Here is a 27,808-nt window from a genome sequence, read left to right on the forward strand (position 1 = left end):
ATGTCTCTGGAAGATTTGAATGATTCCGTGATAATTGATAAAATTTACCATAATATATAAGGTTTACAAAAAGGCTTTCTGTCCTTTAAATGTATCTTGTCAATTGTTCTTAAGGTCAAGGTCTATTGAAAAATTTAAGCAAAATATTTATCTGACAGGGGCTGCAGTTTATTTCTACATCATTCCCAAGTTTTTTGATTCCTTTTTCAATAACAACTGTCTTTATGGCTGGTCATACATTTGCCCTGATATCACATCATCACATCTATAATACACACACATATTTTTTTGCTTCAGGGTTGAGATCCAGGAGGTTTTATGATTGTTGAATCTCCTGGGCAGTGCGTTCTGCTGAAGTGCCTGGAGACTGACAGCGGCATTGTTTATAGTAATTGTTTTCCTGTGTTGTTTTTATGCAAAATATGGGTAGTAGGTCCATTTCTTCTTCACACTAGAGGGCTCCTTCACACTTGGTTAGCAGTGTGGCAGCACCTACAAATCAGAGCAGCAGAAATAGTCTGCAGTGGAAGGGTTTGCCTGCATTACAGGACATAACAGGCTCACTGTGTCTTCTCCTCACAGATTGCTTCTGTGTATTGTAATACTTTCACCTCATGAACAGCGTCAGAGCGGCCTGTGATAATCTTCCCTCCTTATCACATGAGATGGGAAAAACAGAAACATTACGAAACTATTTCTGAACAAAGAGAGGTTAAGATATGCTCCCTGTTCAGTTTAAAGATACTCATGAGAATAATAAATGTCATAATCAAGCCATCTTACATTGAATGTTTCTTAAAATTATGGCCACTAGGTAAGATTGTTGGAGGCTATCGAAAATAATGTTGGCTCCTCTTTCTGCTGTTGGAGTGGCTGAGTCGATTTAATTTCAGTAGTGGGACCAGTGTTTTTACAGGTTGAAGAAAATGCTTGTGCTAGGTCTCCATGTTGCAGTAGTTCTTCCTGTCAGTATTTGGATCATAGACTATAGTGGCTCAAATAACAGACAAGAACTAGAAAATTAGAAGAAAGCTTAATTGTTGGAAGAAGGCCATCGCCATGTGATAGCTATTCTTGACCATTTTTTAGACCAGAATGACAGATCATTTTGACCTCTAGATACAGCTCTGAAATTTGAAAGATAAATTGGTAAAGAAGATGTGCAAATCAGGAAGTAAAACACTTCCCGAATATCTGTCTTGTACTCTCTACTTTGTCCTCTTTTTCACAATAGTAATAGCTTTCCTAATATCTTATACAGAAATTTCTTAGTATTAATCAGAGTAGGCTTTCTAAATGTCTAGTTTATGTGAAGTATTATGGTAGAAAATCATGAAATTAACTGACAAAATAGTTGTGTGCTGTAGTTCAGTAACCTTTTAATTTTCTAAAATAACTGAACTCTTTTCAGTGTGAGAGGTTGTATAGTAAACAGTATCCATTCAAGTAACAATATAAGAAATTTTTCCCAAAACACTGAGTTATGTTGATATTTTAAAGTATTGCTACTGTTCTCCACAGCTTCAGCACTTAAGCTCTGCCCTGCTCTTTGTCAGCTTCATGCTTGGGAAATGTCACTGGACTGACAGCTGGTAAAGGCAAAGAGCGGAGAGGAACCACTGAAAAATGCTTGGGACGTGTTCCTGTATTGTAGGGAGAAAAGATATCAGAAATATAGAAAACAAAACACGACTTTTTAAATCCACAAAATGTTCTATCCTATGTAAAAGACTGTTCAGTATTGATTGTATTTAAACATACATGCACGACGGGCAGCATATTTGTTACAACTCTTTGCCATTCTTCAATAATGCAGCAACAAGGAAGATTATCCTTCCTCCTACTCCAGGATGACGTCATTGAACTGATAAGTAGGACTTAGGAAAGGTTTATGTTCTTAGCACTAGATTTAAAGAATATAATACTGCTTTTAATATAGTAATTTCTACCTCTATTAATTTTCAACGTTTATCTTGCAAGATCATTAGGAAATTCAGAAATTTTTTCTCTTGTTTGAGAGAAAAAGAGCGGGGTGATTTAAGGATAAATAAGCTCACTGCTGTAGAGCTCCTCTACCACTGTATCACATCTGGCAAGTATCCACAAGGTCTTTCAAAGTGATATACTGTAAAATTGCTAAAATATGCAGTCTTAAAAAATTTAAACATATTGTTAAAATTTTAGTGTTGAAACTGGTAGTAATTATTGAGTACTTGATTTGTTCCCTAATAGAACAGATGTTTTTAATTTATTATTTCATTCGCACTGTAAATTTTCACATTAGACACCATGCTGGATCAAGATAAAATATCAGTGACAGGACACTTGTTCTTTCCTTTAAATCAGAAGAAAACAGATATTATTGTACCATGTTCTGCATCTTGCTCGGATTAATTTTGACTCATTGCCTTACAGAAATTGCTGAAACCTCTCCAGAGTTCTTCATGGACCATTCATTCACTATTGTCTCAATGCTCTGGCACAATTATATTAAGTTGTAGTTAGTGGATGTAGAAGAAGAAAGATTAAAAGTTAGCTTTTCTGGATGGGCTATATGGCATCTGGTATAGCTCAGGCTGGAATCAATAGGAGGCAGCCCAGTCCCTAAAGAACAATTCGTCCTGACTTATTGCACAAAGTGCATATAAGTGTTTGAGAATTAAATACTTCTGCAAAAGCAAACTAAATATCCCATAACAGTATCATCAACTGAGCAGCAGAACACAAAGTCTGGTAATCATACGTATAAATTCTGATTGTTTGGCATGGTAATATTGCCACTGATTGTTGGAACAGGTAATGACACCTAATCTTCAGATTGCCTGACACTTTCTAATATTAATCTCTGCCTTAATGCTATTATAACTTAGCCAAACCTTAACTGTCTGGGCTTCAGGTTTTGTGAATTGTGCATATTTGATAAGTTCTTAAGGTTTTTTGATTTCTTTTTGTAAAGGAGGTGGATAGAGAAAGATGTAGCTGAAATCATTGAGTCATTTCCAACAAAAAGATTAGAAGCCATATGGTTTTGCCCCTGCTCATATGTAACCCTCTCTTCTCTGAAGTGTATGCCTGTTTTACTGAATAACCCTTGTGCTTCCATCATGTGAAGGTTGAATTTGGGGAGGAGGAAAAAGGAATCACGGAATCGTAGAATGGCTTGGGTTGGAAGGGACCTTAAAGATCATCTAGTTCCAACCCCCCTTGGAAATTACTTTGGTTCAGATATGTACATTTATGTCCTGCATGTGGAAGGTCACCTAGAGATTGCAAATTTCAAAATTCCAAGTCAGTCAAGGTAGGTTTAGGTATTTATCAGTCCACCATAAGTATTTACTGGTTCAGTTTTCTGAAGAGTTGGACTGCTGCAAGTGTTTTTCTTGTTATGCTCCACTCATGATAATTTCAAGGAGTTGTCACCGTGCTATCTAACTCTCCTGCTCTTTAGAACAGCTGCTATCATTTGTTACTGCTGCCATAACTGAACCTGCTCTCTGATATTGATATTTCCCCATGCGAACATTAAAGTGAGGTTTCTCTTAAAAGCATTTTTTTCTTGGACTCTACTGAGATTGAAGTTAAACTAGATGTGGCTGCTCTGTGGTTAGGTGAGCTGATATGGGTATTTCTGTAGAGATGCTTCACAGTCTATGCTAAACAGGACTGCAAAATGGATATCTATGTAGCTATCCACTGACATGCAATTGCTGCCACACAGTGCAGTCACTGCCCAGCCCAGATCTGGTAACAAAAGTTCGACAAAACTGCATGAGCTGTGCGTTTGTGAGAGGAGAACTGTCCTTGAAACCTGGTTCAAAGATGATTCACCCTCAAAGGAGTCAAAGTCCTAGTTCAGGTAAGGTAGCTGCCAAATGCAGAACTTTGTTAGCAACTTTTAAAGGCTCCTCTCTCTTAAATTACACTTTCTTCTGATTCATAGTTTTCACCTCTTTCCAGATGAAATTTTTCTGCATTTCTTGTAGCACCTTTCTTTTACTGCTAATTCTCACCTCCTTTTCTTCTGTAAGCAATTCTGTTGTATAATGACTGTTTTTAAAAGAAATATACTGTATTGACTCTTAAATTCATGATGGATATCTCAAAGGTCAGACTAAAGGATTTTTTTTTATTGTTTCTGCATTAAGAATACTGGAAACTTTTGAACAGAATTTCTATTAAATTTCAAAAAGTAAGTCTTTTCTCAACTGATTTTTCCAAGTCAAAATTACTTAGCAATTCTGAAAAATAATGCCTTCATCACTAATCAGCACAGTATTGACCCAGAATCCTCCAGAGAGATATCCTACCTACAGGGAAGTCACTGACTTCAGGAAATTAACCTTGTGGGAATATTGAGAGAAATGGGGCTAGAAAAGAGCATGCAAGGCAAAAGTGTCTTTTCAATCCTTTGACTTATTGGCAGAATGTTGTGAAGAATAAAAGAAATTGCTTACTAGGCTCTACCACTTTATTGAAACGATGCAAAGGAAGTGTGAAAAGTGGAATGTGTAGGGAATCAGAGTGAGAGCACAGTATTTTGTTGCTGGCAGATGTGTGCTAGGCTTTACCATTTTACTAGGGTGGTACAATTCAGTTGTTATGACACATCCAGGAAATAAAACAGAAAACACGAGCTGGAGGCTTGGAGAAAATTAAATGATGATGACTCAGAATTCACACCCCAAAGTAAAATGAAGATTAAACCACTGCACCAATTTGTTTAGCAAAGGAATCTGAAGCACACATGAAGAAATGGGCTTCAAATTTATTGAAGCTTTGCACTGATCCTCAGATGAAGAGGGTAATATTAGAAAGCTAGTGTCAAGGGGAAAGGAAAGTATGATTACAGGTAAACTGCAAGCTGAGCTTATGTTTTTGCTGTCGCTCTCTTTTCAAAGTATTCTTTTTGTTCTTTGTGCAGTCAACTCTACATCTGCTTCTGCTGAAAACCAAAGAAAAGTGTTTCAGTGCCTAAAAGTGTTATTGTTTGACTCGTTTGGCTGGGAGAACAAGTCTCAAGTAACCTATGAACTCTGTGCCATATCCTTGCAGTAAGCAGAGGGCCTGCTGGGGTGATCTACTTAACTTGCCATTAAGTTTTATGTAACTGTTATAGTATTGTTTAAAAACAGTTTGTGGGATTCTCTGCAGTAATATGGCATATATTAACTTCTAGTTTGAAAGTAGTAGCCAATTTTTATCCCTTATGTAAACAGATCTATTTTTATTGTATTTACTGAACTGTCTTCCTAAGTTTGATAGACTATCACCTATAATTTATCATCCTTACTGCAATGTGGCATTTTGCTTAAAACTTTAACCCTTGCAGTGATTGAATTATATGTGGGTAAGCGTCTAAAAAATAATAATTAGTTGGATCTGAATTGTTACCTAAATCAGAGGATTTCAAAAGCATTTTTAAAAGGTGAACAAATATCATTGCCTCATTTTCACACATGGTGAAAGTAAAACAAATACAGATAAAATTAGTTGGTTCAAGGTTAGGTAAACAAGTTAGTCCCGCAGCCAGAAATAGTCATAGCACTCCCAGCTGCTTTACTCTCTATCCATTGTCTACCTAAAGAAACACTTGGTCTGTCCTCTGAAATCTAAAAGATGAGAGATGGTTTACACCAATTAGGCTTCTCATATTAGAAAGTCTAATTTCTGGATTTCAATATCTCACTATTTCTTTTTATGGATGCAAAATTTATAATTAAATTTTCTGTATGTATGAGGAATTGGTTAGCAACAAGATCCTCTTATACAGCATATCAAGAAATCAAGTGACTGTGGCTTTGATTCTGGGAGTAATCTGTGTCAGGAATTCCTGTGCACTTAAAGTAGTGGTTATAATTGCCAGGTGTTGAAAGGCAAGATGGTGGTCTTGTTATTTGTTACCAGAAAAATTCAGGTCTTTTTATCGTTGGCAAAGAAGCTGTAATACTTTCTACCCCAGATGATGATGTTTTATGGAGCCTTATCTTCTGAAAGCAGAGTCTCAAAACTCACTGAATACAGGGCAGCCTATGGGGCACAGTGAGCCTTTCTTTAGTATTTTTATGCATCATAATGACAGTGCTAGTCTCCTTGGTGGATTATCAAGAGGTTAAAGGCTGCATTACACCACTACTGATGACTGTGGTCACATAAAGGCACAATGAGTCCATCATTAGTGCCTCTGGCTCACAGCTCCAACATACTGATGTTATAAAAGGACGGGTAATAGATGACAGCAGCTACTCCATACCATGTCACCTGAGGCAAAGGGTACGTGTCATTCCCTTTACTAGTACCTGGCAATACTGAACTCTGTTTATCACCAGCCACTTGGCAACAAGAACTATTCTTGGTCAGTGTTTTACTGCTGCCCTGCTCAGCAGCTCTGGAATTTCTGCAGCTTGAAAGAATGAGGCAATTTCTGTGGCTCCAGTGAGAGCAGAAGAGGCAAATGATTCTCTGGAAGGGCGCTTAGGGTTTAAAAAAAATGAGTGGAGGATTAAATTCCCAGTTTCTGTTACATGTTGTTCTCCATTGTTTATAGTTGTTGGGCCCAACCTATACTACGTTAACTCGGGCTGGTAGCTAGACCATTTACTCAGCAATTTGGTTGTTCTAGGTTTTTTTTGCTGACTGCATACATTCTGGTGCATTTTGGCCCATTTGTAATGTAAAAGCTCAAGTTTATTGTCATCCATTAAAATTATCAGCATTAGCTCTCTTACTAGACTATATCACTGTGAATTAGATTGGTGATGAAACATGTTCTTACTATGTCTGTTATCTGAATCCAAACTTCCAGTGCTAACATTGGCTTAACAAGCTTTACATTTTCTGTTAAAAAAAAAATACAAAGAGCTCACATTTCAAAATAAATCTCCTGATTTGTACTTTTTAACAGCTGACACAGCTGAGATTTTAAGCAGCTGAATGCACATATAATGCATTTTAAGAAGTGACATTGCTATGGTTATGAGTTACACAACAATATGATGTCAGCCCTCTGATTGGTGCCATGGTATTTAGCAATGCCACTTGGACAGGAAAGTTCACACACAGAAGCCTGTCCAACAGTTCTAAGAATTTTATATCTTTTGAAGTATTCAATATATTTCTTTATGTGTTGAAGCACTGGCCTTCCAAATCCCTTGTTTTCATTTTCCAGCAATCTCAGTGAACTAGGGGTCATTGGATTGTTTGCTTTCTCACTGGCTGCACTGAAATCAAGCAGCCATCGGCTGAATTACTATAGTTTAATTGTGTCTAAAAAGAATTCAAAGTGTACTTTAAAACAGCATTATGAGTTCTTTCAACATAGCATAAGGACATAACACAAACCTAAGAGGTAGAGGTGGTTCACAGAAAAGGTGGATTTTCAGTACTGGCTCAAAATAAGAAGTTATGGGACTTTCAGTTTTCAGCTGCCTGTTTCAGCCAGAAGTTTTCTGTGATTATAGTTGTTTCAGCAAGAAAAAAATCTGCTTTTCATACAAATTAAGTTTCAGTTTTCCAAGGCATCTTTCCATCTCCTGAAACTATAGGGAAACACTAAAACAAAAACTTTATCAAAATATTATCAATCTATACTGGCATTATGGCAATGATGGCCTATCAATTCCTTTGTCTGAAAAAAAAGACAAATTGAGGCTGGCTAGGATGGACTTGACCAAAAAAATCATATTTATCTGTTTAGATTGTTCAGAAACAACAGTTTTCCAAATGTTGTGTTCAATGTAGTGATGCAGAATAGGGAAAGGAAGAAGGAAACCAGGTGACATACAAAGTGGCTTTTTATTTAGTAGATTACTGTCCATTGCAAAGTCTTGTTGTGTGAAAAAATTGTGTTTTTATAATGACTGTTTAGAAATGCTCTGGTGGTCTCTGCTAGCACTCACATCATAAAATCACTTGAATGAATTCTCATCCAGCAGGTAGTTTAACTGACTTCCCATGGATGGATAAGCCTAATTCATGTCATTACAGAAGATAGGAAATTGCTGAAGGTTTTGCATGCAACTCTGAGCTGACAGTGTGTCCTTTCAGCCAGGAGGGCAAATAGAATCCTGGAGTACATTGGGAAGAGTGTGGCCAACAGGTCAAGGGAGGTGATCCTGCCCTTTTACTCAGCCCTAGTGAGGCCACAGCTGCAGTGCTGTGTCCGGTTCTGGGCTCTTCAGTACAAGGAAGAAAAGGGTCTACTGGAGAGGGTCTAGTGGAGGGCAACAAAGATGATTAGAGGTCTGGAGCATTTCTCTTATGAGGAGAGACTGCAGAAGCTGGGCCTGTTTAGTGTAGAGAAGAGAAGACTGAGAGGGATCTCATTAACACATATAAATATCTCAAAAGCAGGTGCCAAGGGGATGGTGCCAGACTCTTTTCGGTGGTGCCCAGCGACAGGATGAGCAGCAATGGCCGTAAACTAAAGCACAAGTTTGACCTCAAAATGAGGAAGAACTTTACATTGAGGGTGTCAGAGCACTGGAACAGGCTCCCCAGGGAGGTTGTGGAGTTTCCCTCTCTGGAGACATGTTCCTCTGTCACCTGCTCCAGGTGGCCCTGCCTTGGCAGGGGAGTTGGACTGGATGATCTCCAGAGGTCCCTTCCATTCTGTGATTTTCTGAACTCTGAGAGGTGCTAACACAACTACAGTACTTGATTAACTTTTTGTGAACTGATTTAGGATTTTCTGTACCACCTTCTGTGGGTTCCTTCATTAACTGAAAAGGAAAATTAATGTTTTTATCTTCTTTCTTAATTGTTTTTAACCTTTTAATCTAAAATCAGATCTCTTGATGAAGAGATTTCAAGAATTTAGAATTTTAAATGTTTCTGCATTGACTGCTGTTTATGACAAACCATATTCTCGGTCAGTGCTTTGCTGCTGTCCTGCACAGCAGCTGCTCTTGAATTCCTGCAGCTCACAAGAAGGAGGCAATTTCTGTTGCTCCAATGAAAGCAGAAAGAGGCTAATGATCCTTTGGAAAGGTGTTTAGATTTGAACAAAAAGAGAGGAGGATGACACCACTTTTGTTTCCAGCTCTTTTGGCAAAAGTGCTTTGTTAGTTCAGGTAGGATAGGATATATGCTGAAGCTGCTTTTGAGGTAGGGGCACACTTGCAGTTGCATGCTTTGGAGCTGGTTTTGGTTTTTTCTTAATTTTTACCTGTATAAAGGGAAGGTACTACTTCACTGTATCTCTAGATTAAATTAATTGACATTGGTATTCTATACTGAACATGCAAAGTACTAGCAGAAACGTTAAAATTATTTTGGAAAAAAAAGTCCTTGCCATCTCCAGCTGGATATTAAATCACTAGAACAAAAAAAATTACAAGTACTCAGAGAAACAGATGATTTCCTGGGATACTGTTGCATATAATGCATTTGTCCAAAGGCTGGAATCAAATACTTCTATGATGAGCACTTTAGAGGAGTTTATGAGGAAAATATTAATTCTTATTGTATGCAGTGCTTGGATCTTGGAAGCCAATAAGGCAGGAGACCACCCATTACATAGTGAAGGCAGAATAAATATTTGAATGATTTTTCTCCCTTCCCCCAAAAAGTATGTATTCTGCATAACTATTGATACAATTTTTTTTAAAGACTTTTACTCATTAACTGATGAATTCCATTATAATAAAAAACTCATTGGCCTGTGACCAAAATTAAGGCTAATAGTCCCTGATTTTAACGAGTTCTTCAGACATATCTTCAGTCACCAGTTCTTTCATTAAACTCTTCTGTTTGCAATGCAGCACATTTAAAAATTAGTTTAATTCATATATTCCTACATTATTTGTTGGAATACCTTTACACTTTATTTTACATTTTACACCTTTACACTTTACATTTTATTGAAAGGTATTACTTTGTGTAATACCTTTCAATAAAATGTACTCTTTATTTTGCAATGTATTCTGAATTATTTCAGTAAATTTAAGTGCATCAGATAATCTCATTGCAGGGGAGACAAGGTCTAAGTCACAAGTACATGAAACTCCAAAATAAGACATGGTAAAGAAGTTTGAGAGAATTTAAATTAAATTTTCCCGGTTAGAAGACAAAGAAAACAATGAGATATGCATTGTCTCCAACTTCCTGCCATGATTATAATTTTTCTCATGTTCGATATTCATCCAGTATTGTTTGTGGTGCATGCCTATGCTTTGGCATCTTGCAAATGAGGTTAGTAGAAAGGTAGCATTTACAGTACTTATTAACCACTGTCTGTTCCAGAATGCCTCTTAGAATATTTATTCAAATTCAGCCATCATTATTTTTAGCTCACTTGGGAAATTATTAGCTTTCATCTGATGCCTCACATATTTATGCTAGAAATAAGAAGATTTCATACTAAGCGTATTAGTATGTTTAACGTCAGAGAGGAAGCCAACTCATTATGCCAATTCTTATTTTGAAGAGCTTTTAATAGTGATAGCTTTTTCAAAAGTAGTCAATAAGGTCCATAAGCAAAATTTAGACAAGTAGCTAAGGACCCTGACTGGTATTTCCAAAGATGCTGAGGCAACTAAAAACACAAGCATATACCTGGAAGGATTAGAATAACAAAACAAAACAAACCACCTGCCTAGGATCATCTATCATAGATTTTAGTGGAAATAAGATATATGACTGCTTTTGAAAAATCTCTTGACTGTCCATCTGCCTCACTAGTGCCTAAAAAACATTGAAAGTCTGACTGATATGCCTTTAGGAGCCTCCAGAGTCTCATTGGCTATTCATGAGATTTGTGCTAATTTTTGAAAATAGAGTAACACGCCCAAACAGTTTTCAATTTCTTAGATGTAGCCATGTACCTGCCACAGAATCTAGATTCATTTAGGCACTTCAACAAACAGTTATATATGAACCTCAACAAATTACAGAGATGGTCAATCACCAAACACATGAAGTTTAACAAGGGCAAGTGCCAGATTTTGCACCTGCTATGGGGCAACCCCGGTTGTGCATGTACAGACTGGGGAATGAGAGGCTGGAAAGCAGCACTGTGGAAAGGGACCTGGGGGGTCCTGGTCGATATCAAGTTGAATATGAGTCAGCAGTGCCCTGGCAGCCAGGAGGGCCAACTGTGTCCTGGGGAGCATCAGGCAAAGCATTGCGAGTGGGTCAAGGGACGGGATTGTCCCGCTCTGCTCTGCACTGGGGCGGCCTCACCTTGAGTATTGTGTGCAGTTTTGGGCACCACAAAAATTATAAAAAACCTTAAGCTATTAAAGAGCATATAAAAGAGGGCTATGAAAATGTGAAGGGCTTGGAGGGGAAGCTATATGAGGAGCGGCTGAGGACATTCGGTTTGTTCATTCTGGAAAAGAGGAGACTGAGGAGAGACCTTATTGTGATCTTCAATATTCTCATGAGGGGAACCAGAGGGGAAGGCACTGATCTCTTCACTCTTGTGACAGGACTTGAGAAAATGGCATGAAGCTGTGTCAGGGAATGTTTAGGCTGGATATTACGGAAAGGTTTTTCACCCAGGGAATGGTTGAGCACTGCAATAGCTCCCCAGGGAAATGATCACAGTATCAAGGCTGTTTGAGTTCAAGAAGTGTTTGGACAATGCTTTCAGGCACATGGTGTGATTCTTTGCGCTGTCCTGTGCAGGGTCAGGAGTTGGACTCAATGATAATTTTCTCCCATGAAAAGTAGATGAACTTTAAAATTACACTAGAGACGTTTCAGGTTGGTTTGAGTAATGTTAAAATTTTTTTTTTTGATATACAAGTACCCTTTTCAGATCAGAAACAAACAGTATCTATTGATTGCTCAAAAGAGTTTTTTTGCTATATTTATAACACAGAAAGAAAAATATCAGAAGTTCAACTGGTATTTCTTAGGAAAAACAGGTGACTGGTTAGAAAGCAGTGGGAATCCAGTCAAGGGAAAATATTTGTGGTGCAATGATACTTATGGCCAAAAGACCTAGGAAAATCAATGATCAATGTTTTCTTTAGTGAGTAGAGTACTCTTCCATGAGTAGAGAACTCATGGAATAGATTTCCTCAGACTAACTTCCACTATCCTCAATGAACTGAGCCAAAGCCAATGGAAGTTAGCAGATAACTTTGAGTATCCATGGACTCCCAATTTTGGATTATGAAGTGAATAAACTCCTGGACAGGGCCAGCCTGGACTATTAACATTACTATTTTCCCCTGGTTTGGCATCATCTTTGTCCCTTCTTTATTATGCTACATATCAACTTTTCCGTGCCACTGTCTCTATCCTCTGCCGTATGAGAGTGTAGAGATACATTTTAAAAAAGTATTACCTTCTAAAAAAAAATCAACACGGCATTCCCACCTGTTTCATAATTCAAATATGATTATTTTGCATTTGAAATCTTTTGCACGTTATTTGATTCTTGATCAGTGTTATTTATTAAAAAAAATTGTTCTTTTTTCACTGATTTGAACTTCATCTGTTTCACATCAGAATAGAAATTTCTATTTGAAAAGAACAGCAGACAAAAAGAATATCACCACTTATGAATTCTGCTCATTTTATTACTCTTCGTCTTAGCGATAACAGGAAATAGTTGTATTTTATTGCATCAAGTCCTAGTGCTTTCGAAACTGAAATAAAATGACTTTGAAAGAAAAATTAGGATAGTTGACTTAATACCATTAGAGATGAAGTTGTAGAATTTCATTCTATTGTTTAAAAAAAGAAAGATAAGGATCAAATTCTAGAAAATATCTTCCCATTTTCTTGAATGAACAGTTGATCTTGACCATTCCATTTTTTTAAATGTTTGTGTCTTGGGATAGCTATATTAAATCTCTGCATGTAATTCCTGAAATAGTGGTGGAACTCCTTAAGTGTATGAAAATCATTCATGTATCTCATACAAGATCATCTTTCATGCCTTTTAAATGCAGAAGTAAACACATAACTGAAGTAAGAGGATGTTGTGGAAACACTAGCCTCATTTCTATCCCATTTCCCTCAAACCAAATCAGCTTGGAATGGTACACTGCACACCATTGAAATAAACTAAATTATATACATATTTATTCATGGAAAACATAATACTTTCTTGTTTTTAGTGCTATACTCTGATTCAAAACAATACAGTTATTGAAAAGATTTATCAATATCTGAACAACCCAAAGTACAGTTCCTCCCCCATAGATGGTTTGGAAATTTTAACTACTGTAGTTACTGTTCCTTGCAAAGCAATCACATTAGAGAAGATCATAAAATGTTATATTTGAAGTGGATCTGTGCTTTTTCTATATTGCCTTGGGTGAAGTGGGGAGCTGAAGTGAGGAGGTAAAGGTGCTTAGTGATGTTGTTTCTACCCATTGAATGGCTTACAACCACAGGTGGTGTTCTTTCTTAATTCAGTCAGATTATTGCTTTAAGGGATGAGCTCATTGGGTCAGCAGCAACTATATTTTAAATCTTCAAATTCATAGAATAGTTTGAGTTGGAAGACACCTTTAAAGATCATCTAGTCCAACCCCCTGCAGTGAGCAAGGACATCTTCAACTAGATGGGGTTGCTCAGAGCCTTGTCCAAACTGACCTTGAATGTTTCATTGCCTGAGTATCTGAAAACACTATGCCTATTGTATCAATGAGCATCTCAAAACTATACTTGAGCATCATTTTGTGTCTTTTCTCCACGATGGTACCATGATGGAATGCACAGCATTTTAACAGAGAAAATGGTTCTTTAATGACATCTGATATTTAGACGTCACTCTAGGTTTTAAATATTATTACTATTGTCTCAATTTCTTGAAAACCTGCTGGGAAATGACTATTCATAGGAATAGAAATGAACCTGTGTGGACAGCAGTGTAAAAAATTGCTTTCTTACTTATGCGTGGGTAAGTGCACCTTGTCTTATGCAGGAATAAAACATGAAGGAATTTTACTTAGTATGGCATGTAAGAGTATATTCTATCTATTATATAAAGAAAAAAAGAGATAGATAAGCTTTTCCCTTGTACTTTTCCTGTCTCAGGGTGGAGTGTGCTCTCCAACAGGATTCACACTTAGTCAGACTAAGGCCTGGGAGTTCTTAAAGGCCAAAGGAGCAGCTCTAACTGGTGTTACCTGGACAAGGCACATTCTAGGTTTTGCTTAACTGTATAATACCATGGTGGCTAAAATAAGCTTGGTTTTGCTTTGATCTGAAATGTGATCTGTATGAGCGTATCCTTATCTCTACAATGAAGTTCATTTTATGGTTTTGAATAGATTCATCCCAGCAAAAATTTAGGCTCTTAATGGAGGGTCCTTACTCAACTGAATTAACTAGCATAAGGATATGATTGCCTTGTTTAATTTAGTGGAGAAGGAAAAGTATATCCTACAGGATATTCATAACTTAATGAGAGCTCTGAAAGTTTGTTAGTCCTCTCACTGACTGAGTAGCTTGAGTAGGTTGCTGATTCAGAATCCTCATTTCAGTGTCCAAAAGCAGATGGAACTAGTCTGAAACAGAAGCTTCTTATTCTGGATCAAACTCTGTTTAGTCTTTACCATTCAGAAGGTATGTAGATAAATGAAAAAGATGTATGTCTAGAAAGATCTGAATTTAAAAATCTTTTGTCTGAACAGACATGAAATGAACAATATAGTCAATAATGTAAAATACAAAGGAGAACTTTTCTAATACATCTCTCCTTCTCTATATGAATCATGGAGGTATAAGAGCATCCTATTCTTCCTAGACCCCTATCTTTCCTTGAAACAAAAAGAAAAAAATCCAACAAAAAACCACCAAAAACATCATAAGGAACACTTTGATATTACTGATTTACAAAATATAAGTAGGGTTGTAATGCAAATTGTTTCACTAATACCTCTGTTTTTCATTCAGGGCCATTGATTTAGAGTAAAATGACAGAAACAATTAGAAAAAACCCAGAAGTGTTCTAAAAGCAAATATATGGTGGTTTTGCATTTAATCTTAGCTATATATTTCAGAAATAAACATGGCTTTTATTCAGGACATGTATTTGCCAATAATACATCTGATTAAACTAGGAAAATTAGACATACTATCAGTAGCTTGCTCCCAAATTACACAAGAAGAAATTAGATACATTTTCAGTAGCTTGCTCTCAAATTTCTTCAGTCTATGAGTCACCAGATTCTTCCTGCCAAACTAAATATGTCTGTGAAAGGCTGGAAACTTTAATGGAAAGAAACATAAAACTTGAAATACGTAGGAAAAACTAAGTTTTTTTCATGGAAGACCTGTTGACTAGTAATTCAGGAATTCAGGGGATGTAGAAGCAACTTATTACATCTTACTCGTCCACAAAAGTTTCAAGGTGTGAAACGTATACAACTTAAATCTGCTGTGGTAACCTAAAATAGATGTCCCTATTAGTTTTTATGTAACCTGAAGTAATCAATGAAAACTTACAAAAGGAAGCTGTAAAAATTTTGTTATAAGAGTAGAAACTCATGCCTAGTCCTTTTGATGGGGCTGACACAAGCCTGAAAAATATCCCTGTTTTGTAAATTGAATTTATTATACGTGGTACGACACAGCTATCAAACATAATTAGCAATGTACTCATCTTTTCAGATCTGCAACCAGAATGGCATCTTCTCTACATTTTTCCCCACAACACTTAGGCTTTTTACACCTTTGCATAAGCCACATATTTTAAAATAATATTTAGAATACAGACACATGAAATGCAGAGTTTTTTGTGTAACTTAAGTTTTATCCATTGCTTTAGTAGGCTATGGCTGTTAATTAACATTCTTTTGACATCAAAACAATTTTCGATAGTTTTACTTACAACTTGCTGTTTATGGGATTTAGGGGCATTAAGTGTTTACTTTTTTGGAGATAGAAATAGTAAATAAGTATTCTTAGCATATTTATTTTCAGAAAGAAGACATGCATAAGTTTTGTTCAGTGAGCTGGGTTAAGTCAGAATGATTTCAGACAACTCCTTCTTTTTCCTGCAGTCTCAACCTTGTGTAAATTTCTGCCCAACACACAAAGATACAAACATCATAAACAAATAGTTCTGTATAAAAAAAAAATGATTTCAGGTTTGTGTGCGAGTCATAACTTCCTAACAGAAGTGCTTTAAGAAGGCACACTTTCCCCACTTCCACATTTTATGGACACATAAGGAAGCAGAAGGTTCTGCTGTTTGGAAGCATCCTATTATTCTAGAAGAGTTAATTTGCAGAAATGGGAAGACTGGGATGGCAGCTGAATTTCAAAAGTAAGATGGGAAACATTAAAAAAGAAAAGAAAGAGAGAGCTGAGCTCTAAATTATTTCTTTGATGACAGGAATCTATTCCAGTTTTCACTAGAAAAGGAATTAACATGAGGTAAGTGAACACCTTCCGTTCTATCTTGTATGAGCAAGAACATTGAAAATACATGAAATTTGTCTGCACATGGTATTCAATCAGAAAACACAGCAAGTATCTCAGACTTGGATCTTATTTTTGTAGGAATTTAACTGTCCATAAATTGGAGTGACCCTCTGGTCCCTCCAAATACTACATATATGTTAAAATTCCTATTCTCAGAACCTCATTCACTGATGCAAACATGAAATGTGCTTGTCATTACTTAACAATTAGACCCAGTACTTGAGCTTTATCTTTCATAGTAGTTTTGCATTAAATGCACCACAAAGAAAGTATGAATTAATGGCTTTTTCTCCCTCTTGACAGTGAAGTTCCTGTGGTTATTACCAGGGATAAATTTAGCATACATTCTTCAATAAGTATACATGTGTGATATTTCTTTTGTCTTGATTTCTAGACTGAGAAATTACTTAACTGTTGGTTACCCCCTTGCATTTGTTGTCGTATTTCTTAACAATTAAGCTTGTGCCACAGCTAAATATTGGCATTTGGGTATGGTCTAGTAAACAAGTTCAGATCCATCCTTTTTTAGCAAAGATCTGAGAAGAAAATGGCTCTAAGTCTCTATTTGATTTTCAGTGATGTGAGAGGTTTGAAGCATGCATGAGAGCTAAAGTGCTGAATAAACCCTAGAGAAATGGCTGTATGAACTTCCATCTTTGAATGAGCACTCCGTATAGATCGCCCTAGATGCACAAGTAGTCAGTGCAAAAGGTTTTAATTAAGAGAGTGTGTAGTTCTGCTAAACTGTATAATTTGCTTTGTGACTTTTGTTACTGTTGATCAAGCATTGCAAATGCATCATTAATACCAGAACAAATGCAGAGGTCTATATACAAAAGTTTTGGCCAATTGCATAAAGCGTATGAATTGAAGTCAGCGAAGGGTTTTTCTTGGTATTTAAGATTCAGTGGAAAAGTAAGAGGGGCAGCTATGCCAAGAATTCATGCTGATCTTGCCAAGTGCTTCTTTGAGTGACTTTATCCAACATGAGACTAAACAATGTATTAAATACACATATAGCAGTTAGGGAATCAAATGTCAAATAACAGCTTCCCGTTATTTGAAACCAAATCTGGAACTTGGTCTAGTGCATAAAAAAAAGGTAAACATCATAAAAAGCACTAGCATCTCTAACATCTAACAGCTAATAAAGACACGTATAAATCGAACTTCTGGAGAAACTGTACTTCTTTGGTTTTGGTAGGAGACGCTTTTTGTAGAGTTGTTTCTTGCTGAAATTTTGATCAATTATTTGCTTCCAGTCACTTCATTAAAATTATCATCACCACTACAGTCCCACTTAATGAAAAGGTTGAAAAATTATTAAATCCTTGGTGACCTGAGGAACTAGCTGCAGAGAAGACCTGCTAGCAGGGTCTAAATTTAGTGTGTTTTAGAGGATAAATCCTCCTAGACTCACTGTGTGATCCATGGAGAAAGAAGGCAGACCCTCTCTCTCTGTTATTAAAGAGGTAACTTAAGAAGATTAACCTCACTAAACTAGGGTTAGACTTTATGAACACTCCCTATCCTTTGTTAATGTTGTAAAAAATAAGAAAATTCTTTCAAAGACTGGCGTATTTTCAGAGAACTTCCTCAATGTTTACTACCAGGAACAACAAAGCACATATCAAACTTATGCGTCAGCTATTTGGCTATACAGTGATACCATTCCAGAGGACAGAGCTGTCTTTCTTACAGAGGTATGTATTAGTAAATGTGCCTATAGTTCTGGTTCCCTGAGCACTGACTCTTCAGACTTGGCTAGAGCTCCTTTCCAGGTTAGTTTTCCTATAAGGAAAGTAAGAAACCTGGGGATAAAGATTGACACACCCAAATCTTCCATGGATGCAGTATTTGGACATGAATGGGGCATACAGCCAGACCAAGGAACTTAAAAACACTCTTAGATCTTGCTGTGTGAACATAGCCAAGATGACCAGCACTTTTTTGCAAAGATTTGTAAGACTGTCACTGACACCACAGTCTGTGTGTGTCCATGGCAGCTTTTCAGCATGCCTCTGCTGGGCTTCTAACACTAATGCTCCTTTCAATCAGGGATGCAGAGAGGAGCTAATGACTCATAGCTCCTACAGGTATGGAGTACTTAAAGAACTGAGTGCCATGCCATCTCTTGTAATTATGTTGATAGGTTTGACAGGCCTAGAAACTTTAATAACATCTTAAAAGCAGATTTTCTGAAGTAAACAAGAAGCTCTTAACTAAAGGGAAATGGAAGAAGCAAAATGTAATTGCCTATTGCTATACCACTTATTTCCTCTTTTCTAAGGCAGCAATTCCTCCACAGACACCTTAGTTCTACAAAGCAATGAGATCTGATGACAGCTCTCATTACCCAAAATTATGTTCACGTTCTTATTCTGATTTTCTGATAATTATAAACTAATAGTCTTACACTATGCACGGCTGGGGATTTTCCAAAGGACAGCACACAATTTTGGTTGTCGTATTGGACAAAAAAATGTAGAAAAAATCTGCAATAATTCTCCACAAAGCAGTTGACACAGGGAACATTAAGTTGGGTACCAGAAAAAAACATCTTTTATGGTATTCACTGTTTCACATATGGAAGCATGTGCTAGATCATTCTCCATTCCCTGAAGAATATCAGAGGAACTCCATTGTCTCAGGTACCTAAATTCTGCTCCTTCTTTTCTATGCAAGTGATACTTCAGAAGATTCAACATAAGACCAAAGCAGTGTTTTTAACAGAAAAAAAAGATAGAGTTTTAATTCATTAAGTTAATTGTCATGGTTTCAAATAGATGTTGCCATCTAACTGGACTTTAAAAGTTAGAAGACTGAAAATGTCTAAGGAAATAAAAAACCGGTTTCTTTATTGGCACTCATATGTATTATTAGCCAGATTGCTATGTATTTATTGGAAAAGGTGTATTTTCAAAGGAGAAGAAACTAGATCAAAAAGAATATAGCATTTTCTCCGTAGAGAAAACTACATAAGCTTTCCTTTCTCGTGGTAGTAATAGTCCTCAAGAAAGAGTATGAGAAAGAATTAAATGATTGTCCAGCAAATTCAACACGTACAAATAAATAATTTTTTGACTAATCTACAAAGTAAATTCCTGTGATAAGACTAGGCTATTTCAGGCAAAATTTATCCCCTTCTAGGTTATGACTTCTGTAAGTTTTCTGTTATTTGTCCTTTTAGTTTTTCCAATATTCTCTGCTCTCAGCATTGTTTTATAATAAGTGTATCATGGTAGACCTTCCTAGACATTAAAATTCAAGTGAATGATGAAGCCATCCCACTTTGCTTCATGGCTGTTGAATCCAGAGGTTTTGAGACTAGAGAAATATTAATTGAGAAAATCTGTGTTTAAGTGTAGCCACTTGTGTAGCGGTGGCCAGGCTCTCTGTTGGCTTCTCCCAACAAAACCTAGCACACAGGAACTTGAGCGGCAGAAATTCTCCTAGAGAGATGTTCCTAGATAAAAGGTGGCAACAAACTGCTTTTCTCTGGTGAATCATGGGAGAAAAAAAAGCTGTCTGAGGAGTAGCCACTGCCTGTTGGAATTAAGTGTGACCAAGGAAAAATCAAATTTTCTATTTTGGGGTTTGTGCAGTGTTCTCCCCTAAAATAACTTTTAAAATGCTTCTTGACAGTCTATCTCATGAAGAAAGAGTGGTAGAAAGTACATTTGATTTCCTCTTGAAATCAATACTTTCCTTTGTGTGTGGTAAGCAGCTGGGGCATCTCCTGAGAAGCTGTAAAGAGTTTCCTTTTATAGCTAGAAAGTTGGGCAAAGTAGACTATATAAAGGAAATTTTTGTGTTCCAGTCCTAGCCATAGATATAGCCTTGTGGTTGCAAAGTACAGAATTTCAACAGAAAGTAATACAGTTATTTCTATCTTCATTTCCACCCACAGCTCCCAAGGAATAGTCAGAAGCTTTGACCTTGAATCTGAACCAGGAGTTGCACCTCAGCCAAAAGGTATTCTTTATATTTGGAGTCTCTAGTGAAATACAGAATGATGGAAGAAAAAGCTTCCCTCACAGCTATTTCCTGTGCAAGTTAAAGGCAAACACTACCATTGATTATACTTTATTTAAAGGAACCAGAATATGAGAAAGGAAGGCTTAAAATACTACTTTAATTGACATACTCTTTACAACAAAAGAAAAATATTCACTAGCTTTGGTAGTACATTTGCTATTTGCTTTACCAGTGTTACTGGGCTTACTTTTTCCAGTTCTGTGTTTTAGATTTAAGGAGAAGGCTAAAACAGACTACATTGCTTCCTTGTGAATCAGAAGTATTCAGGTAGAGGACACACATTACTTAGCATCCAAGGGGCCACATACATATCAGCTTCATAAAATTCCTATTGAATGATGCAACTGCAGTATGTTGATTACAACTTTGCAAGACTTTCCTAAAAGTGGTCATTCATAAGTAAAATTTTCCACACTTTTCCATATAAAACAAGGTCAACATTTATGGTGTCAAGTTACATTACTTCAAGTGGAAACTCAGAATGTGAAAAAAACCCAGAGAAAACTTAAGAGAAAGTCTTAACTGACAGCAGATAAAAAAATCAAGATTGCAAGAGTAATGATCTCCTTTGAAACTTTGGAAACCCATTCAGGTATTTTAAAGTAAGGATGACTTAGCTTAGGGTAGAGATTTGAAACAGATTGTGAAACCTTAGAATAACCGAGATTGAAAACAAAGAGATTTATTGCTAATGGTTGGCATTTCACATAACCTCTTACCTTGAGGAACACAAAGTACACATAACAGTAAGTCTGACAGCTTGGCAGTAACAGCTACTCTAGTGGTAAACAAGAATGATAGCTCTCTGAACAAGCAGCAAAGACTTTGGTGGGAGAGAAACATCTAAGATACATACACAGTAAAAGAAGAAATGCTATACTCTTCTAAGGATGTAGTATATATCTCATTGTTTTCTGGTGCAGAAACAGGAGTGGGAGATGTCAGTCTTCCTTCACATTCATTCCAGCCATAAAGTATTTGTAGGACACTCAAATAACCCCTTAAGTGTAACGGAGCTGCTGATAAATATAACGAATTTTGTTGTATAAGTGAACACCTAAAGAGTTGGTAGAAAAATGTAAGTTCCTTTATGAGAGATTCCAGTAGTTTCAATATTGTGCTTAGCACCAGAATACTAAGTTCAACAGCAGCCTAGAATAGATGCTCATTAACAATAACTGAAGTGTTAAACACAGAAAAGAAAGGTTCTTTTGTGAATAGTGAATTACTTTGCATATACAAAACCAAGGTGCCCAGCTTCAAAAGTGAACTATAATAGAATGTACCAAGAAGATAGTGAAAATGTGAAAATGTCTACAATTTATATGTTGAGGAAATTAGGATTTTTTATAATTTAGAAGTGCAAGAATCTGAACTTCTGCTTTTATTGCAAGCAAGGAGTAAATATTGAAAGCAATAACTCCATGAATAGAATTAATAGGAATAGGGTGGGTATGATGAAAAACCCAAAAATGATGGCTTAGAAGACAAGAATTATTACTAGACACAAAGGAGGGATAACCTCAGAAAAGAACATCAGAGAAACACATACTGTTTTTAAAAGTAAATGCTAGCTTCAGAGGCTATAAGAACAAAAATTCTAGGATGCTTTGAACAAGTATGTTAATGAATGCATTCAGAATGAATGTGTATTCCTAGCTAAAAGTTTCATTAACTTTGTTATTTGAGTAGCAAATAGCTGAAAATCAGAAATAGATTTCTATTCCTTACAAGGTGAATATTTCTTGATCCACACAATAGCAGAGTTAATTTTATCTGTTGCCTGTACTGGTGTTAGTCTTTATTATCTCACCACGCATGAATTTTCCTCCACCTGTATTTAACTGATGAAGCATGTGGATCCTTGGACGTGGTAACTTTCTGCTTGCTGCTGTCCAACTTTTCTTTTTTTCAAACCAGATGTTGAAGCTAATGTGTTTTTAATATGATACAATGTGTATTTAAACTGTTTACTAGTAGTCTGACATAACAGGTACATGCACCTCTGCCTCATGAATGTCTTGGGTCTAGTATGTGCTTTCATTCATTTAATTTCAGTGACAGGTCAGTGGAAAACAGTAATATAGCAGGTGGAATAGCAGGAGCTGCAAAGTGGTTAAAAACAATAAGAAGTCTGAAAAGCAAAATTCATCAGAAACTCAGAGAGGTTGAACACAGGCAAAAATTTATTCTTTACTGAGACTTCATGGTAATTGAAGTCTTGAGTGTCTCTGAGATAAAGGATACTAGTCATAGTCAGCAGCCTCGGTGATCATAGCTAAGCCCATTTAGAGGAGTAGAAGACTCCAATGGATTACATGGAAAAGTTTAGCAGTTGAAAGAAAGAAAAGGTTGACTTACTGAAGTAAAAGCCTCTGTCTCCACACACGAACTGAAGAGCATCAACCAGCTCAGCACCACAGAGTGTTTCTGGGCCAGCAGCAACAGAACTGGTTAAGGTAAGCAAACACAGCCCAAGGTAGAAGAAATGGGTGTAGGACACAGTGTGCATCTTCACCTGCCAAGGAAGCAAAAGCAGTGTCAGAATTTCCCAACAGAGTCTTAAAGAAAATAACTCCTGCACCCTCGTGAGCTGAGCATGAATATGTACTATAATTTCTTGGACAATAACTGTACTATCAGGAAATGTCTCATCATAATTTTGCAATGGTCTACATATTCCAGTCCATGTATTTTGTGAACTGAATATTTCCTCTGGTGAACATTCTTGGTTCACATTCACATGTAAGTTAGGGAACCCTGTAGTGACTACAATTTATGGTTGCTCCTGCAAGAGGAGGATATGGGGGAGTGCAATAGACAGGCAAAGGGAAACCTGGAATGATAGAAGTAAGGAAGAGAACTTCGAATTGGTTTGTCTTAGACAGATAAGCTGAGGGAATATGAAATTTGCCTGCCAATGTACTGTGGGAAATGGGGGTAGCATATGATGGAGAAGAACTATTTAAAGTAAAAGCCAGCACTGGCATAGGAATAAATGGCTGTAAACTGAATGGAAGGAGATTTGGCTTAATAGGAAGAGAATTCTTTATTAGGACTCCATGATTCTCCAGCTACCTTAAAAAGGAAAATACCAGGACAAACCAAAAAAAGTTTCAAGGTACAGCTTGCCAGTATTACTGGAACTGATGTGGGACCTTCCATAGTAGAGAACCACAACCAGTGACTCTTACAGTCTCCTGTTACTAACAGGCAAATATCTGGAAGCATTCGAGAAATACAGCCATGCTTCATTGACGTCCATTATATCCTCTTAGTCAGGAGTGGCTATGAGGTATACACAGAGGTGATAATTCTTTTCTCATTTGCATTTGGTTATAAACTATCTTTTTTCTGTACTTATGATTGAAGAAAGGCCAATCCTCAATGGGTGTAAACTTGCACCATTCCATTTATCCACTTCCTTTAGTATCAATTTATTTCCAAAGATCTTACCCAACATATTAAAGAAGATGGGTTTGTTTGTTTGTTTGTTTTTTAATATTAGGAAGAGCTATTTACCTGTAGTAGCAGGACACTGAAGGATGTGCTTAATGCATACTCTGAACTTACTTAGATCGCTTGCCAAAAATGCTAGTTTCAAAAGGTGTAAATCTGAATTTAATTTCATTTTCTTTCAAGGTTAACATCAGCATTGCAGTCAGGTAAGAAGTTACAAATCTGTCTTCCACATACAGTTAAAATTGGCTTAAAACTGCTTTGTATTAGCAAACTAGTACAAAGTAATTGAAGTAAAATGATTAATCTTCCCCAAAGTTTCTTTCAGGGTTTCAGGGACCATTTAATCTTATTTCTTCACTGAACTTTTAAAAAACTGATGAAATCGTCTATTGTCTGAACAATTGGGATCTGATCCAGTGGGGTATTGAGTCTTCTTTAGTCAATAACTTTTAAGAATTCTTATTTGCTTGGCAAGGGATCTTAGTACCTTGCTAGATGAGTCCCCTATTTCCACTATGACAATAATGAACAAATCTAAATCCCATGATGTATTATAAAAAAGAATGAATAAATATTTTCCCATTCACAAGAGTCTTTAGCCAACTTTGCCATGCAAAACCCAACAAGCTTGAATGCACAGACATGACTGCAATGGCAGATGGAAAAAGATTAGATTATAAATGAATGATGGTAATGAGGCATTATTTCCTGTAATGATTCCATATCTTAACAACAACAATTTCTTTTTTCCTTTGCCATATTTTTGAATTTATAAGATAAATGTGATGCACCTGCAGTTTAAGATGGTTCCCAGTTCTGAGGAGGTAAAGCAGAAAGCTGTTTAGCACACTGCCTCAGAAAGCTGAAAGACATTACAAATACAAGAACATTATGTATTTAGCAATTTGTTCTCGTATAACATTTGGTCCAGAAATAAACATAAATTTTAGACATTTAACAATTTTTTATTTTTCAAGACTTCTCAGCTGGCTTGCATTTTCAGATAAATATCAGCACTGAACTACGACAAAACAGATTATCTACTGTTTTTCCTTTAGTGGAAGCCAAAAAGGCTGCACAGTATAAACCACAGAGAATTTCTAACTTTATCTCCAAATTTAACAACAGTCAAGAACTTTCAAACACGTAAAAACTTTGCAGAAAAGAAAACAGACTCACATGTTTCTAGGGTTCAATCAATTATTTGATAAATTAAGTACTGTTTCATTAAAACTACTTCCAAAACATAGTTTAAAACTTTAACTTTACTTCATCATTTTAATTAAACACAACATTAATTGATTCAATATGTTTGTGATAAAATCAAAGTTCCACTTTATGTCTGAGAGGAATATTCTTGAGAAAATACAAAGTTGTAATCCAATATTGCTTCAGGTTCTCTACAATCAAGCAGAATACTTACATTATCCCCAATTTGACTAGAAAGTTGAGAGCTTAAAAGAAAAAGCTTTGCCATGTGGGTGGGGTTTATTGAAGCATCTAATTACATTAGGAAATTGAATACAGGTTCAAGATGAGCCTGGTTAAGCACTTCTTTTAGTTGCATAGAATGACCATATTTTCACAGCTGGAATTTCCTTTTTTTTTTCAGTAAAATAGCCAGCTTTTGCTGCATTCCTCTTTTAACAGTCCAGAAGAGTGGCACCACAAAGGAATGTCATATATGAACACTCTACATCTCATTTACTTCTTAATTCTTCTATGTAAGTCCTCTTTGCCTAAAAAACTATCAGTTGACAAAAGTTGTGCATAAGAATTCTTCACATACTCAGTCATTTTAGTAACATGTAAGAACATCTGCAATAATTATAAATACCTGGAGTGGGGCAACATATTTATGGACAGCATATTCTATAGAAAGAAATCAAAAGATATATACTCAAAATTACATTTTACTACAGAGAGGGTGGGCCTGATTATCAAACCATAGTAGAAATATGTAATTATTATGCAATAACAGTATTCACTAGTAATTATTATATAAATAAAGCCTATATACTCTAGAGCGGATCAAGGTTTAAATACTGCTAACTTTGAGTAAAGAATCTGGGCTACATGCTAACCTAAATCAATATGTTCCATTGATTCCAAGGAAGCTTGGCAGGATGCACAGCTGAGGAACTAGCACATTACTTTTATGTCTCTTAGTGCCTTGCTCAATACTTTAAAAAAAAAATCTTCATCTTTCAAGTATATTGGAAGGGATGCCCACTTATACATTAAGGGAGTGATTTCATCCATTACAATTACAGACCTGTAATTAGGTCATTAAGGAATGAGATAAGTGTGTTTTAAGTGTAAGACATTGTAAAAAAATAATTAGGCCTTAAACAATTAAAACAGGATAATTCTTTCAACTGCATAAATCTCCTTGCAAAATATTAAAAACAAAAAGTTCTTGACGGATGTAAATTTGCTGATAATGGAAAGTTGAACTGGAGCCAATTGACAGAAACAGAGGTCAATGCACCTACTGAAGTCAAATTTACCTAAGACAGTTTATATTATTGTGCAGAAATTATAGGGTCATAACATGAAACTTCACATGCAAACTTTCCTGAAACAGCCCTCCCTAGAAGGGAGAACTTGGAGATGAACATGTAAGGGAATTTCCATTTTCTTTATGTACAATTGCTTAAGCTGTACAAATATGCAAGGTCAGCAAGAGTCGCAGCTGGTTTCTAATGTAGAAAACAAACTGAACTTCTCATTTACTTTTAATTTATGAAAGCAAAAAACAAGCAAATGCTACGATGCTGCCAGAAAATTGCTGCAGTGACAACATCCCTTGAAAGTTTCCTTGTGAAAGCATGAACATTTTCTCTGTAATTGTGTATAATAAAACTGCAGAAACTTAACATTTGAATAATACCTTTTTTCCTATAAAACCCTGCACCTGCAGAAAATAGCTAAAAGTTCTTGTTTTCAGAAGCATTCATTAACAATATAGACAATGATGTAATTGGACCTTTTAATAATGACATAACTGAAATATTACAAAGTTCTCTGAATAGAAGTGAAATTTAAGACATGTATATGCAATACTTTACCCTTACAGTCATCTATGTAATTGCAACTATTACATACAGCCATTTTCCAGATCACATAAAATTGCATGTTCAGCAATTTATAAATAATTCTCAGTTCTAAAATAATGTTATTGAAAAGTGCACAATACTCTTCAAACCAGAAGCAGACAATACACAGCAAAATAAAACTAAAAAATTATTTGAAATAGTAATAAAGATTTACCTTCAAGAAATCACACAAGCAGCACTTAACTAATTGTGTTGAAAGACTGTTGATTTTTTCCATTGCTTCTTAAAAGTGCAAAGTCTGGAAATGAATTTGTTAGCAGTAATGATGAGAAAAAAGAAATCCAGAGAGATGTGAGATGTTGAGAGCAATGTCACATTTCAATATTGAGGACTTTATTCCATTGCGCAGGCTCTATCTGCTCTGATTTTAGCAGTGACAGTGAGATTTAGCAAACAGAAGAGGGATTTAGAGAAAATCCTCACATTTATCTACATTACACAGACACTGTAGACAGGAAACAGCTGGGGGAGCATTTGCCTTCTCTCTCTCTCCCTCTTCTGGCAAAGTTACCGAGTAAGGACTTTTTTGGGCATGGTGACAAATAACATCATACCTTTGCATTTTAAAACTAGAGCACAGAAGCATATTTTTTTCCCTTTAAAAAAATATGAATTAGTGACTGAGGGGTTAGCAGACAAAAAGAGCTTGTGCTGCCATGAAAAATAAGAAGATGTATTCTAGTTAACTTTCAGATAGCTGTGTGTGCATTTGTATTTATGTGTATGTGTGTGTCTGCATTTCAAATACATAAAAACTTATATACCTAGGGGCAATGTTTGTATATATGCATACCTTTGTG

At 36.1% G+C, this 27,808-nt stretch overlaps 1 protein-coding gene across 2 annotated transcripts in view; it reads right to left on the reverse strand.

Annotated features, from left to right (window-relative positions):
* Positions 1–27,488, reverse strand: part of IGF1 (insulin like growth factor 1) — a 53,883-nt gene extending 26,395 nt beyond the window's left edge. Inside the window, exons 1-3 of one of the 2 annotated variants that reach the window (XM_064654828.1) lie at positions 27,163–27,488; positions 24,681–24,751; positions 22,789–22,945 (exon numbers count right to left, since the gene is read on the reverse strand). In XM_064654828.1, coding sequence (XP_064510898.1) covers positions 22,789–22,939 — 151 coding nt within the window. In that variant the 5' untranslated portion in view covers positions 22,940–22,945; positions 24,681–24,751; positions 27,163–27,488. The remainder of the gene's footprint in view (positions 1–22,788; positions 22,946–24,680; positions 24,752–27,162) is intronic. The other variant, XM_064654827.1, reaches the window with a different exon arrangement.
* Between the last annotated feature and the right edge of the window lie 320 nt (positions 27,489–27,808).

The sequence above is a fragment of the Pseudopipra pipra genome, chromosome 5, assembly GCF_036250125.1.
Source record: "Pseudopipra pipra isolate bDixPip1 chromosome 5, bDixPip1.hap1, whole genome shotgun sequence".
NCBI lineage: Eukaryota > Metazoa > Chordata > Aves > Passeriformes > Pipridae > Pseudopipra > Pseudopipra pipra.